The sequence below is a fragment of the Dama dama genome, chromosome X (assembly GCF_033118175.1).
Source record: "Dama dama isolate Ldn47 chromosome X, ASM3311817v1, whole genome shotgun sequence".
In the NCBI taxonomy this organism is placed as follows: Eukaryota; Metazoa; Chordata; class Mammalia; order Artiodactyla; family Cervidae; genus Dama; species Dama dama.
The window spans coordinates 133,875,333-133,891,633 of record NC_083714.1 but is presented as its reverse complement, the minus strand read 5'-3'; the positions used below and the strand labels follow the sequence as shown (position 1 = coordinate 133,891,633).

The following is a 16,301-nucleotide window of genomic DNA, read 5'->3' as shown; positions in this document are numbered from 1 at the left end:
ATTTCACACGTGCCCTCAAACAGCTCACTGTTTGGGGTCTCAGGCACATCCTGTGTGACTCCACTGGGATGGGACTCTTGAAAACCTGTACCCACTGTCCTCTGAACTTTGTCCATGCACCTCTCTGTGCTGACTGTGCTGTGCAGCACTCCGCTGAACACCACAGCTACCAGTGCCACCACAGGCTGCATCCTCTGATTCCTCCTAGTGAATCACTGAACCTGGGGTGGTTCTCGGGACCACCGGCACAACTGCTGCTGTGTGCTAACTTTTTAGAGCTATAGATGTGTATGTGTTTGTGTGTGTTGTGATTAGATTCCATTCAACAAGCATTTTAAAAGACAGACTGTATGAAAGGTAGTAGGGGGAGACATGACACTAATGAGGTTCCCTCTATCCTCAAGGAGTTGATCAACTATTTGGGGAAATAGAAAGGTAAGAAGCAACAGTTAGAGACCAAATGAAGCAAGAGCTAAAGAGGGGGCTTTCATAAGACTTTACAGTGGATCTTAAAAGGAAAGAGGGGGTTTAATAAGGAAAGAATGGGGATCTGGAGGCAATTTCTAGTCAAGAGAACGGCATGAACAAAGATAAAGATACATGAAACATATTATGCTCCAAAAAACAGAGGGCACATGGGAAAATGTGGTTAGAAGGGCAGCTTAGAGCTGGACCTGGCTAACAAGTCTGGTCTCTTTAATAGGCAACAGAATCCTTGGAAGATGTTTGCACAAGAGTGATATGACTCAGACTATGTTTTGGGACAATTAACTGTGTTACTAGCAAAGGGACAGAATAAACAAATCACAGGAGCAAGCAAGCAAGTTAGAGGCTCCAAAGATTCCTCGAAAAGCCCTGGAATACCTAAGAATGCAACACACAGCAAAGGTGGCATTTCCAGTTGGGGAGGGGGGAGGACAAATTACTCAATAAGCAGTGTTAGAAAAACTGACTATCCATTGGGAAAAAAAGTAGATCCTGACCCTATATTGTTTCATAAAAACAAATTCTAAAAGGAACAAGTATTTATATATTGAAAAAATTAACCATAAAACTACTTAAAGGAAACACAGTAAGGTATTTTTATAAGCACAAACATGATATGAAATCTAAATGCCATACAGGATTAACCTGACAGATGCATGAAAATTTACCAGGTTGGTAATGTAAAAGCCACCATAAAAGCTGACAAACATAAAATAAATAGCAGCAAAATGCGTGACAGGTTAATGCCCTCAGTAAATCAAAAGCTCCCACAAAGCAGTAAGAAAAAGTACCAACCCTCAACAGAAACACTGGTAGAGCATAGAAATAAGAAAACTGAGGGAAGAAATACAAATGACCAATAACACATAAAAAATATGCTAACATCATTAGTAACTGAAGAAAGGCATATGAGAACTATTTTCTGCTCTTAGACTGACAACGGGTAATAGAGATTAATAATGTGGAGTGCCGGCTAGGCATAGGTAAACAGGCCCTTTCATGTGCTTCTGGTGAAAACAAAAATGAGGCAAAACGAAGTCATGGCAAGATACCAAAATGTCAATGCGCTCAGTTGCTTTACAGAAATAAAGAAAACCTGTAAACTATCCCTAGGTCATCAACAGCAACATTACATCCTGCGCCTGCAATGCAGGAAACCTGGGTTCGATTCCTGGGTGGGGATGATTCCCTGGAGAAGAAATCAGCTACCCACTCCAGTATTCTTGCCTGGAGAATTCCATGTGACTGTATAGTCCACGGGGTCACAAAGAGTCAGACATGACTGACTTTAACTTTTTTAAGTCATCAACAGAAGCGTGGTTAAGTAAGTCAGCAATCATCAAACTGGGGTAACACATACTCTTAGGGGTATATGACGATTTTCCAGAGTGTATGTGGATACAGACAGTTTGGAGGGGATTAATTTCCAGACCTTCAAATGCTCAATGCTTGCTTTCCAAAATTAATCTGCCTGTACAATTAGTTAAGGCTGATTCCCTTCCTTTTTATACCAGAAAGATACACCTTCTTATCCTGAATCTTAGTACTTTGCATCACCTGGGGCCCCTCCCCCCAAAAAGTGGCACCTGGAAATACTGGTGATGGTGTCAAGAAAGTGAATCAACCCTAGTAGCTAGTAATAAAGATCATACTTCTGCAAGTCAGATGCTTTCCATTTCTTTGCCTTAGTTTAACTGTAGGAGGACAAAATCAACCTGTCAGTAAAAGAATATTCAAATACTTTTTGATAACAGATCACTAAGTGATTTTCTGGCCTATAATTCAGAGTGAGTCCAAATAACTCAGTGGCACTGCTATAATAAAAGTCCTTTTATTTCCATCTATACAATCCTATAAACAAGGTTTCTCAGGACTTATATCTACAAAAAGAAAAAATACATTAGAATCGATAATTGAACAATATTATCCTATACATTCTCTAGTAATACGTAATATTTATCTATGAACACAAGCTAATTGAAAAGAGAAATGCACTTCCAATAAAAATTTTGTTTAATCACTACTTAACAAAATCTGTAATATATTTATAATATTGTGATTGGCTGTAATGTTAATTCAATCCAACCTAATAGTCATAGAAATCTATTAATATTATCTGTCAAATTTTATTTGGTGAGCACTAAAAGACTTTCAAAGATAAAAGTCTATGGGGCAAATGGGATCCAAATTCAAAGTTAAAAAAAGGAATGATGTAGTATTTCTCACTTGTTAAAAGAGCCTGTCTGCGTATTTTAAAAAATGGATGCTAGTTATCAAATTCCTGTGGTGTGCAGGTTCACCGAAGAGATTTAAAATGATGATGTAACAATTTTACTTAAGATTCTCTATTTATAATATGCCATAAATTATATCCTATCTAACAAATTAAAATTATGATAAAAAAGTATTAGATACCAACCTAAATATGTACAGGGAGGTAGCTAATTTTTTGTACTTTTAGGGTATGTAAGCAAAAGAAGTTTGAAAATCACTGAAATAAATAAGACATCCACAGAGTGGAATGACATGCAGTGAATTGGAGCAATAGATGAGTTAAACAAATAGGAACACCTGGGACAATTGTAGTCAAAGAATTAGGAGGGTGAGGAGGACAAGTCTCTAGCCTGGCTGGCTAGCTGTGAGAGCTATAGACCCTGAGGAAAAATCAGTGGTCTGGGGAGAAGAGCAAATGTGATTTAACTTTTAACACCTTGAGATATAATTCACATACCATACAGTTCACCCATTTAAAAATACAATCAATGGTTTTTAGTGTGTTCACAGAGTTGTGCAAGCATCACAATCATTACTTCTTTTGTGCCCCAGCATCCTTCAACTCAAGGGATACAGCAAGAGCACAATAGGTTCTTGTTGATTCATCTGATCTTGGTTCCTGCTCTATCTTTGTACCTCATGACCCCTGTGGTTTTTTCCAACCCCCAAAGCCATGAATCCTGGTCTCTAGCTTCCTCCCCACAGTGTTTCTTTCTGCTCTCTCCTTCCCCTCTTCCTATCCACATTCGGAAGAGCTCTGGTAGGCACCGAGCGGACAGGTACCTGGGGATGCCTGGAGTTTAGGACGCTGAGGAGCTGCATGTTTTCCTGACCAAATGCAGTTTTTCAGAGGCAAAGTTCCCAGAGGGGGCTTCATGAATTCTGAATAGCTTCTCTGTCCTAGTCTGGTACATAGACAGACAGACCCTCAAGAGTTTCTGGAAACTTTCTATGATGAGCAGAGAATATTTCATGGGGGCACTTATGAATGACAGTGGATAAAAGTCTCTTTCCAGGGGGTAACAGACACTTCTCCTACCTCCTTATATTCTAGCCCAAGCACAGAATCCAAGACAAAGGAAACATAATAAAATGGAATTTGGGTGCCAGAATTGGGTTAATATGACAAGTGCATGATGAATGAGGAGGAAGCATTTTAGTTTTGCATGTTCCTAACACTGCCTTGGAATCTTACTACTTTGTAGGCAGCTAGGAAGCTAAAGTAGTTTTAGGGAAGCCATGACAGTTCTGGTAAATGGACAAAATATATTAGGAGCACATCAAGGATCTCCCCTACTCCTCCTTGAAGCTGTTTGGTACTGGACACAAGAAGCACATGTCTGATGGCACAGTAACCAGACTGTACTACAGATGAACATAAGAACGTCAAGCTATGAATGATAAGCCTCGACAATTCAACATGGTCGGAGAGTGAGGAATCCAGACAAGATCACTGTAAACCTTCCTGGTGGACTTTGAGGCATATGCAAATACACTGGTTCATATCTAATTTCAGAATCAAGAAGCTCCAAGACACCTAGATTAATTAATTAACCAAGCATCCTTAATCTAGCTGGATGTCTAATAACGAAAATAACGAACTCCTTAGTAGGGCAAAAAAGCCAAAGCAGGGTACAGATGCTGCCTGGACTAAGGTTTCCCTCCAGGGCAGGAGCTTCAAAGTCCCCTCCGCCCCGCCCACCCCCAATGCTAAAGCTTGGGATGAAGCAACACTGGAAGAAACCAAAAACTCCAGGACTTCACTTCTTTTCTTTAGGGTATGAAAGTCAAGGTAAAATGGAGGACTAGGTCTAAACTACCAGTTGGTACTATGGAATGGGATTCCAGAGTAGCACAATACTACTAGGACATTTCTAAGGCGAAGTTAGTCTTAAGTACCTTAGTTCAGACCCTGACAGAAACAGAGCAGTTTGTGATGCCTCACTCCTTTCCCTAAAGTTCAGGAGAGTGTGGAGCCCAACTGTCAAGAAGGGTGCTAATAGTAGGGTGCTTGATTTCATGCCATGCTCAGAGAGGTGAACCTAAGTTCAAACAAAAATCTATACAAAGTCTGGCTATGACTTGCAGGCATTGACAGTAGCCATGCTGGAAAAGCTCATGTCAAAGTAGCTACTACACAAACATCTTGGAAGTAGTATCCAGAATGGCAGGCCCAAGAAAAAGAGTAGTAGACACTGTTTTATTTAAAAAATCTAGTGTATGGGGACAACTTCTAAAGCACTCAGCTGGCAGTGAAATGCAAGAAGAAGGTGAAGCCACGATCTGCCTGGGACCCTAACTACAACTGCTATATCCTAGATAATACAAAAAACCTAAGCCCTAAAGATTGGAGACCCATAGCAGGTTGTGGCTCTTTCCAGGACAAACATGTTATGTCCTAAGATGAAGGCTTGATGTCTGGTTTCTACAGGCTGTTAAGTGAAGCTGGCAGGCAATGTGGTCTGGAAGAACATGGTGGCCAGCAGGAGTGAAACAAGCTGAGGCAAAGAAAAGGATGAGGAAATTGGGCAAGTTCACTGAGCATACAGACACTGCAGGCTGAGGCAAACAGTCAAGTGAGCACTCAGGAGCCCAAAATCATCTAAAAAACACAGGTAAAAATGGAGCTAAGTGAAGCTAACACTCAAAGTTCTGCACAGAGCTAACAAAAGACAAACATGCTATGTACATGAAACCCAACCTTGCAATTGAGGAAAAGGCTTGCCTCAGCCTTCCTTCTCGAGTGGGGATCAATGACCAGCTTCCCTGAGAACAGCCAGGCTGCCACCTTTGACTGGGGACGCATGCCTAGAAGATCTGCTGCAAAGAAACTTGTCACATGAGACAGGAAGAGAAGCAGCACTTTGATCCAACATATGGAAGTGTATGAGAGGGGAAAATGACTTCAGTCACTCTCCCATTTTTAAACAAGAGACAGCTTTCATAACACTAAGAGTGATAGACACAGTGAAATTAAAAACCTCTTTTAAGGTAGTCAGTTAAAATCGAAGGGTGGGAGAAGTTACAGAAGATACTATTCAACTCGAAAACTTCAATAAAAAAATCAACTGTTAACTCCATTCTACTGGTCTACTTATTTTGAAAAATAAGTTTTACTAAAATCACTAAGTAAGCTCAGTGTAAAGGCTTTATCAGCATGAATATTTATGGGAACACTGAAGGTTAGAAAATTTATAAAGCTACAACTACATTATTTGATAGTAACATTAGATATATATCTACTTCTCAAAAGAAAGTATTAGCCCCAAATTATTAACAAAAATGAGTCAAAAATTGACAAACACACCTCATATAACAGTAAAATGTTATTGTTCTCATTTCAAATATTTGTAAAAGTTATTTTTATATAGTTATGCTGCATTTTCAAATGCCAACATGGCAAGTTTAAAGAAAATCAATCCACAACTAAAGAGTACACAATCCAAATTATCTAGTAAAACTTTTTATTAATAGTAAGAGTTAGCATATAGTAATGATGGTTGCACAGTGCTGTGAATATAAGTAGTGCCACTGAATTGTATAAAAATGGTTAAAATGGCAAATTTTGTTATATGTATTTTATCACAAAAAACGAATGGGGAAAAAAGAAAAGTTAGTGTATTTTGTAATTATGTGCCATTTTTATGTAGTCAATTCAGTATTTTTTGGTACCTAGAAAATTCACATTGTATTAGGTTAAAATGTATCAGATACTAAGTCTTTACCCAAATTTCCATTTCAAAGATTAACCATAGGACAGAAATTCTAAAGTAAACTGTTCAAACAGCTGGCATATTTAAAGTATTTGAGGTATAACAGCTAAGGCATTTTAAAATTAAGTGGTCTCACAAATCTATTACCATTATTCCTTTAAGTTTTTCTTCAACTATCATGCAATAAAAACTTTGATATGTAGGCTGCTTCTTAGGTCAAAATTTAATTTAAAAAACTGAATTTATCTATTAAACATAGATACTTTAGGAGTTCTAAAGTCACTCAACATTTTTAAATGATAATAATCCAACTAACCTTTTTTTCCCTCAGTAATCTTTCTCTGAATTTATTAGTGATAAATCCCCTTGGACCAGCGAACCGTAAACGCTGATATTTAGCCTGAATGTACAAGCTCTTCTGTACTAGGTCTGATTTATGTTGGAAATGAAATCTGCCACCTCTAAAGTTGGTCTGTAAAGGAAAAAAATAATTAAATGTTAAAACTACAGCTTCCAAATCTACTTTATTAGTATAAGAAAGGAAAAAAGGTCTGGAACTTAGGGCTGCCCTTAATTCTAGGTATTACAGGTATTTAAAGGGAAAAGGTTAATGATGGTAATAAAGTATGTTTTCCTCAAATTAGCTTCTTAGTTCATTTTGTAGTAATAATTTTAAAAATATTTTATATAAAATGAATTTTTTAAACTACTAAGTTAAATTTTTTAATTCTCGAAATTTACCATACTAAGAAAAACACAACTTTAAATATTTCAGAATTATTGTTCTGATTCACAGTGAAATATATCAAATCCCAAATGGGAGGAGGAAGATATTAAGTATCAACATCTATTTGAGAATCAAAAACTCTCTTAACTTTATCCTTGTCAGTAGTTTTGAGTCAATCTTTCTTTACCATAAAAATCCCACTACTGCACATATATCCAAGATAAGAGCTATACTTAACAAGACATTTCCTGGCCTGTATACTGTCCAGTATTACAACAGACATAGAGGACAATGAGTATTTGTATGTCCCATGTGGGAAATATACAACTGGTATCTTACAAAGGAGTAATTTTTAAAATTAAGTAGATTCCTCTTTCTACCATGAGTTCACAAATGGGTATATTATGCATAATGAAGAAGAGTTTATCACAAAGTATTTATGCCAGGCCTATTATTTTCTTAAGGCTACAAACAATTTCAGGTAAAACAGAATTATAACTTGATACATCAGAGCTAATCTTGTGATTTACATTCCCATTTTTACATATCTAATAAGGTGATTACTATCTGACTCTGAATTAGTCCAATTTACGTAAAAAGTAAATTTTAATGAAATAGCTCCTTTTCTTAGGAAGGATTATTTCATCTCCTTTTAATGTTAAAGGATTTTCCCTTAAGGAGAATGGATAACAGGAAATAGATCTTACAAGTCTTAGAAGAAATTACTACAATCAAGTACATATAACCAATGAGAAGTGCAACATGTAGGAAACACTTAAATCTGAAAGTCTTCCTACACTGTCTCTGAGTTATGCAGACATTACATTTTTAGTTTTATACCTCACTGCTCAAGAGATTAAAAGATGATATGAAACATGTTTAAATATTCTATGGCCCTAACTATTATCTTTTAATATTTATTTATTTGGCTGTGCTGGGTCTCAGTTACAGCATACGGGATCTTTACTCTTCATTGCTGGCAAGCAGGTTCTTTTAATTATGGCATGTGGGATCTTTTTAGTTGCAGCATGTGGAATCTTTAGTTGTGGCATGAGAACTCTTAGTTGCAGCATGTGGGATCTAGGTCCCTGACCAGGGATTGAACCCGGGTCCTCTGCATTGGGAGCGTGGAGTCTTAGCCACTGGGCCACCAGTGAAGTCCCCTATTTTTTATTTTTGAAAACCTAATGTCACACATGCTTTTAGGTACATGAAACATTAGTTAAAATTTTTATCTAGGCAATGGCTACAAATTGTGTTACTCCCACTGAAAAAAATCTTTTGACATCTAGAAATTTTGACTTAGGAAGCCAAGGTGTTAATAGATCACTCAAGTACACTCCTGGTCTATGGTCTGGAGATCATTTACACTACCTTTCTGGTCATACTAACTTCCTCCTAGTGAACTAACTGCTCTAGCCAAACTGCCTGCTACTTTCACCAAAAAAACCTCAGCTTCTTTTCTGTTTTAGGGGAGGGGAAAGAGACACTGTTGAGTGGAAAAATATGAAAAAAGGATTTATCATAGGTAGGAAATTCAGTCAAAATGGATTTTAAAAGCACCCCAACTTCTGAGAGCAAGGAGAGAGAAATATAATACTTTGCACTGTAATTTTTATTCCATGTTTGCGGCATGAATTGTTCTAGAAAAACAAACATGTCAGTTGATTAAAAGTAACACTGACATCAGAGATTGCTGTACAATAATCGTAATGCAATGAAATATGTTTTAACAAAGCATGTGGGACCAGAGACTTTCTCTGATGATCTGGAAGACCTGTGAGGGTTGTGTGTCTAAGGGCAGGGTTTCTTAATTGGTGAATCCTGGAGAAGGTTCTATAACTATGTGATTACATCTTAGAGGTAAAGGGGCAGGATCTTGTCTGCCTCTCCACCTAGAGCCACTCCATCTAGATCTGTTTTATGTATTTGAGTTTCCATGTAATATTTGAAAAAGGGTTCCACTGGTAAAATATATTTGAAAATCAAATTCTGAGGAAAGGGGTCATCATTAAACTGATTACATTTAACTATAATCCAGAAATACTAAAGCTATTACTTCAAAAATCACATAAAGAGCTTTTAATTTACTAACACTTAGAACATTATGTTCTAAAGCAAAAACCTAAAGCAGGAATTAGATGGAAAATAGCACTCTACCTTAAAAGGTCTTCTAAAGCCTCTTGTATTTTGATGGCTTTCCTCATCTTCAAATGGTCTGTGAGTAATGACATCTTTTCTCTGCACAGGATAATTCTGCATGAAAAAAGTTATTAGTATGGGTTAATATATTTAAAATTTTATTTTTAAAAGTTCAACATTCAAAAAATACACAAATTTTTTTTTTTGGCTGTGCCTCATGGCATGTGGGATCTTAGTTCCCTGACCAGGGATCAAACCCGCATCCCCCTACACTGGAAGTGCAGTCTTAATCACTGGACACCCAGGAAGGTCCCCCAAAATATACATTTTAAATGCATGGGATTAAGGACACAAAACATGTAGCATGTAGCTTAGCTGACGAACACACACACATCTTCCTTCATGTAACCTATGCTAGTTTGTGAAGGGCTAGTTCAATTCATGAATGTGAGAAGCGTTAACAAAATACACACTTTTGCATTAACACAGTCTGTGACTTTTAGAAAATGGGACTGTAAATCTAGTATTTACTCAAGACATCCAGAAGAGAAACAAACCCATTATTACTAGGAATTGCTACAGTTCCCACTGACCGAGAACATAAATTCTCAATGCTGTAGGAGGCAGGTGTTGCTGACTCATACTCCTGCTTTAAGTAGATGCTCCTGCCATGACTAAGAAAGTATCAGAAAGCAGAATGTTTGTGTGTGTGTGTGATTTTTATATTCTCTATTTTTCCACTTATTATCTATCAATACATTTTTTGTTTTATTTTAGGAGTTGCTTTAATGTTTATAGTTGTTGTTTAGTCCCTGAGTCGTGTCTCTTTCACAACGCCATGGACTATAGCCCACCAGACTCCTCTGTTCATGGGATTTCCCAGGCAAGAATACTAGAGTGGTTGCCATTTCCTTCTCCAGAAGGCAGAGTATTAAGACTGTAACTACAAAGAACTTGAAGCCTTTGATGGGAACACAGAAGATGGGCCCATTCTGAAGATGGGTTTCTTTTTCCAAAATCAATAGTCGTAACTTTCTATTTATTCCATTTGCTATGGAGTCTACTTTTCACAAATTTTCCTCTTTCACATCTTTATTTCTCTCCCCAGTTCAAGAAAAGTCATATAAAATCCTTTTCCTAAGTAGTCATCTTGAGTTTATACTAAGTCTATATATTTGAATAAGTGCAAAAAGACACATGTAATGAGATGAGACCGCAGAGGACCTTGAGAGGGAGGAGGTGTATTCTGTACATGAAGGGACCAGTGGGAAGACTATACCAGGCGGCTTCTGATGAGGCTCCAAATCATCTCCACAGTCCAGTATCCAGGCCCCTATGTTACTGCCTTTGAATGTGGGCTCTATCTAGTGACTTGCTTCTTACAAATTAAGTATGGTCGAAGTGATGGGATATCACTTCTGAGATTAGGTTACAAATAGACACTGCTTCCATCTTTCTAGCTGTCACCTGCCTGCTCTTATGGAAGGCAGATGCCATTCTGCGAGCTGCCCTTTGAAAAGGCAAATCTTTAAAAACAGAAAGTAGATTAGTTGTTAGCTGGGGGTGGGAACAAGGAATAAATAAACAGGCTTGAGGGATCTAATAAGGGTGATGAAAATGTTCTAAAACTGGATTATGGTGATGGCACACATCTTGGTAAATTAATAAAAGATCATTAAATTGTATGCCTTCCCTGGGTGAATTTTATGGTATGTAAAATAAGCCTTAATAAAGTTGTTCCAAAAAATTTAAGAAACCTAGTTCTATAATACATGCAGTAAAATCCTGCTAAATCAAATGAGATGATCATTTATTTGGTCATAACTATAAGCCTTAACAGAATCTTAACACTGAACAACAGAATCACAATACTTATTAATGAACAATTACAAACATGAAAAACATTGGTGGTCCATGTACCTAAAGATACATGTGAGAAGGAAAATGGAACATACAAAAATAAAAAAGTTGGGAATACAATCTTACTGAGTAAGGTTTCTGAATAAATTTTCTAAAATTTGATTTTTCAATAGATGTAGGTTTTTGGAATCCATCAACATGAGTATCCTTTGACCTTGAAAAACTGGAATGTTGATCACTCCTAATAAAATGAAAGAGAAAATAAGAATCTTTTATTAGTTTATGTTTATCCAACAAATAAGCAAGAGAAATCAAATTACATCCTTCGGAAACAAACCAGCATGACAGTAAAAAACAACAACAACAACAAAAAACTCAATTATCTATCGCTACTAAAATTACAAATAATAGTTACGAGGGCTAAAACCCTCATTTCCTCATTTTTCTATGAACGTTAGTTAGCCAAGTTGGAAGTTAGCAACAGGGGAAAATAGTATTCTGAGGACCAGGGTTCTTAATCTGGAATCCAAGGACAGGCTTCCTAGGGCTGTAACTCTTGAAATCATACATAGACTGTATGTTTTCTGAGGGAAGATAGCCACGGCTCTTGAGCCTTTGGCAGCACTGGACAGCCCCCCCTGGGCCAACAGACTCAGTGGCTAAAGTTCCAGAGAAGAGACGGGTGAGCAACTTCGGCCTTCTCACTGGTAGAGCTGGGGCCTCTGTACTCTGGCTCCCCTCTCCTTTTGAAGTGAGTTCTGGAGGCTCCCAAGGGTTATTCCTGACCAGCTCTACCTGGGACAGAGGTCCTTCCCTGGCTTCTCCTCTGACCCCTGGCCTCATTCCCAGAGCCCTTAAGGGGTTCTCTTTCTGTCACATCCCGCATCTCCCACAGTGCTCCTCAGACCCTTCCTGCTCTGTGGCAAACATAGCTCACAGCTTCGGCCTCACTGCAGCTTTGCTACAGGACCCCACTGACACAAGGACAAAATCCACACTCCCCCTCACTGACCACCAAGGCCCTTCTGGTCACACCCTTGCTGCCTTGGCCAGCTGCTTCATCCTAACCTCCCCAACACCCACCCCAAGCTGTGGGAACATCAGCTCCACGAGGCCCCTGGAACACACCACAAAATCGTCTGCCTCTACACGCTGGCCCATCCAGTTCCTCTACTGCAATTTCCTTCCAACTCAGATCAAACTCAAGAGTGAGCCCCACTTGAACCTGTTCCAAGAAGGCTTTCCCAGTCCCCTCTGTGGTGGACTAGGTGCCCCTGCTCTGTGCACATATAGCACTTTGGGGTCTTCACAAGTATCACTTGCGTTTGTAACTACTGCTGTGCCTTCTCACCAAGCAAGGTACAATTTCTTCAGAGGAGACACTGCCAATAGCTTGTTTTATAGTCCCAGCTCTGATCCTGGAACCTGACATGAAATAGCCACGTAGGATTTTTTAAAATGTCAAGAAACCTTTTATTTTGTCAAAATGCTCATGATAAGATAATAAGTCAAAAGAGCAAGGGGCAAAATAAAATACTGAGGATAATTTCACTTGTTTAAAATATACACATATATGCCCAGAAAAAAATGACAGGAAATGTACTAAATATTAACAGTAATCATACCTGTACTACCACTACTTTAAACAAAACAATGGACTTTAAAAAATCCTCTTTACAAAGCATGTATCTGATAAAGGGGTAGTATTCAGCATATAAAAAGAATTTAGTCCTCAATAATAAAAATATGATAATCCAGTTTAGAGATGGGCAAAGGATTTGAATAGATATTTCTTCAAAGAAGACACACACAAAAGCATGTAAAAAAAATGTATGACAACATTAGTCATCAGGGAAATGCAAGTCGAAACTACAAACCTAAAACCCACTAGGATGGCTATAATCAAAAATATGATAATACCAGTCTTCACAGCAGCATGGTTTACAATAGCCAAAAGACAGACACATGTTCATCAAAAAATAAACAAAATGTGGCATATCCATACAATGGAATATTATCCAGCCTTATAAAGGAATAAATTACTTTAATGAAATACTGGCACATGATACAACATGGATGAAAACATTATGCCATGTGAAATAAGTCAGACTGAAAGGGAAAATTATTGCATGATTCTATTTATATATGTATGAACTATTCAAAATAGGCACATTCATAGAGATGTCAATATAGGCATGAGGGGCTAGGAGTCAGGGGGATAGGGTGTCACTGTTTAATTTGTATTGAATTTCTGTCTGAGAAGATTAAAAAGTTCTGGAGGTGTTGGCTGCTGCACAACACTGTGAATGTACTTAATTCCAATGAATATTATACTTAAAACAGTCAAAATTCAGTGTTCTAAGTCAGTGCTCAGAACAGTGACTAAAACAGACATTAATATATAAATATTTGTTGAATATATGAATAAAAGATCTTTACAAAGTTAACTTTAGTTCAGTAGATACAGATTGTTACAATAGCAAAAATGAAAACTGATGTTTTCTAAAACCTGCCTAGATAAAAAGAAAATCTAGGCAGTTTGATTCATGAAGTCTACCTGACAGTATTTTGTGTTTTTTTTTTTTTCTGATAGTATTTTGAATCTGCTTTATCACACACATACCACACCCCTCTAACACAGCACCTCAGTGACACTATAGGGAACTTATTAACGCTGGTGACAAGTGGGAGAAATAGTGTGTCAGGAGGGGACATAGAGATTTTAGGGTAAGAAGCCAGTTGGAACTAGGAAAAGACAGAGAACAGTAGGGTCTTAGAGATGAGACAGAATGCCCTGGTGTGAAAGATTTGCTTGCTTGGGAAAGATTTTAAGGTATCAGGGAATAAAAAGTGATCCAGATCTAAATGCATTATGATTTCAGTGTCTCTGTCCTGTCTACACCTTTGGAAAATCTTTCATTCAACAAATATGAACTGAGCCCAAGGCAGTGGGGATACAGTGGTGAGCACACACAGACATAGAGCCTACATACAACTTTTAAGGGGAAAAAAATTGCATAGGAGAGAAACAGTTATATCCTATGACTTATAATTTTGTAATATTTCATTTCTTCTTAATTTCTATGGAAATCTATACACTGACTTGATTAAAAAGGTTTATGCAAAAATATTAGTGAGGTCAATTTCAATAAACTGAATTTCTATAAAAGGATAAAATAAAAACTTTTTATTATGTTAACAAGGAAACTGAATTAGGAAAAAGTGAGAGATTAAAGATTCTATATTATCTTATTTAAAAGATGAACAATAACAGCTGCTGGTGAGGATGTGTTGAAAATGGAACCCTCACACCTTGATAGTGAGAATGTAAAATGGTGCACCCACTATGGAAACAGACTGGCAGTTCATCAAAAAGTTAAACACAGTAATGATACGAACCAGCAATTCCAATCCTAGGTATATACAGAAGTGAAAACCTATGTCCACACTAAAACTTGCATACAAATGTTCACAGCACCATAATTTACAAAAGTCAAAAAGTGGAAACAATCCAAATAACCATCAACCAGTGATAAACATGTGGTGAATCCATACAATGGAAGATTACTCAGCCAGAAAAGGATTATTTATGCTCAATGTGTGTGTGTGTGTGTGTGTGTGTGTGTGTGTGTGTGTTCAGTCACTTCAGTTGTGTCTGACACTTTTGTGACCCTATGGACTATAGCCTGCCAGGCTCCTCTGTTCATGGGATTCTCCAGGCAAGAATATTGGAGTGGGTTACCATGCCCTCCTCCAGGGGATTTTTCCAACCCAGGAATCAAATCTGCGGCTCCTGCATTGCAGATGGATTCTTTACCACTGAGTCACCAGGGAAGTCCATGCTCAACATGGAGGAACAAAACACATTGTACTACATGAAGGAAGCCAGTCACAAAAGGACACATATTATATAACTGCAATTTTGTCAAGAATAGGCAAATCCATACACACAGAAAGTAGATTAGTGGCTGTCAGTGGCTAGAAGGATAAAGAAATAGGGAGTGACAACTAATTGTACAAGGTTTCTTCTGGGGGTGATGAAAATGTTTTGAAATTAGATAGTGGTGACAGTTGCACAACTTTGTGATTATACTAAAAACTACTTTCACTTTGAAAGGGTGACTTTTATGGTAAGTAATATCTAAAAAAAAAAAATCCTCATGGCTCCACCAAGACACACCAGCCATCTAATACAAATAAAACAGCTCAACAGATCCAGCAAAACACATCTTGCGGAAGACATTTTTGCACACAATGCTATCCTCAAAGCTAACATTAATAATACTTAATGCTGACTATCTACTCTGCAGCTTACATGCATCACTTTACTTAATCTTCACCACCACCATGAGGTAAATATAATTCTTATCTCTATTTTACAGCTGAAGAAAACAGAGATTAAGTAACTTGCCCAAGGTGAGTCACACAGCTAGGTATCTACAGAGCCAGGTATTGAACTCAGGTCAAACTCCATTGCTCAAGTTCTTCATCACCTCAAAGGGTAAAGATATATTCTGAAGCCTCACATGGTCTTTATAATATGTTGATTATCTAAAATCTGTTCTAAAACCCTTTTTTCTTGGTACCCTGAGTTTCTTGCACTTGCCGAATCAAGAAAAGCATGACAGAGCTTGTGTCACTAAGGAGCAGTCATGCCATGTCATAAAGGAAACTGGAGATCACCCACCAAGAGATAAGATTTTAACTATTTTATTTTCAATTATTTCGTATGCCTCAACACGCAGTTTTGCTATCTTTTAATTAATCCCAAACTTACTGTCAGAATCAATTCCAGTTTTAAACAAGCTCCAGTATCTTGACCTAGTTACCCACAGACATGACTTAAAAGTCTAGTCAAATATATTAATTTTTGAAACTAAGGACTATGGAAATAGAATTAGCACCAGCCTTTTCTATTCACACATTCCCACTTTCTGGGAGATCCAAATAACTTAAGGACCCTTGAGTGAACTGGAAATTCTGTCCTGTTCAATTACACCTCATAATCATATGGGGTCCCAGAGTTGCCATGAGTTCTACATAGTTTTCAGAACTAGAGATTAACTGCGACCACTCTAGAACACTCAGAAGCCCTAAAA

General features: G+C 37.6%; 1 protein-coding gene across 4 annotated transcripts in view; it reads right to left on the bottom strand.

Moving 5' to 3' along the window:
• The window catches only part of BCLAF3 (BCLAF1 and THRAP3 family member 3), a 52,634-nt gene that overhangs the window by 2,934 nt on the left and 33,399 nt on the right, over positions 1-16,301 (bottom strand). For 2 of the 4 annotated variants that reach the window (XM_061137251.1, XM_061137252.1), the window contains 3 exons: positions 11,329-11,443; positions 9,361-9,456; positions 6,790-6,945 (listed from right to left, as the gene is read on the bottom strand). In XM_061137251.1, coding sequence (XP_060993234.1) covers positions 6,790-6,945; positions 9,361-9,456; positions 11,329-11,443 — 367 coding nt within the window. Of the gene's footprint in view, positions 1-5,461; positions 5,581-6,789; positions 6,946-9,360; positions 9,457-11,328; positions 11,444-16,301 lie in introns of all 4 variants that reach the window. The other 2 variants (XR_009692042.1, XM_061137253.1) reach the window with 2 other exon arrangements.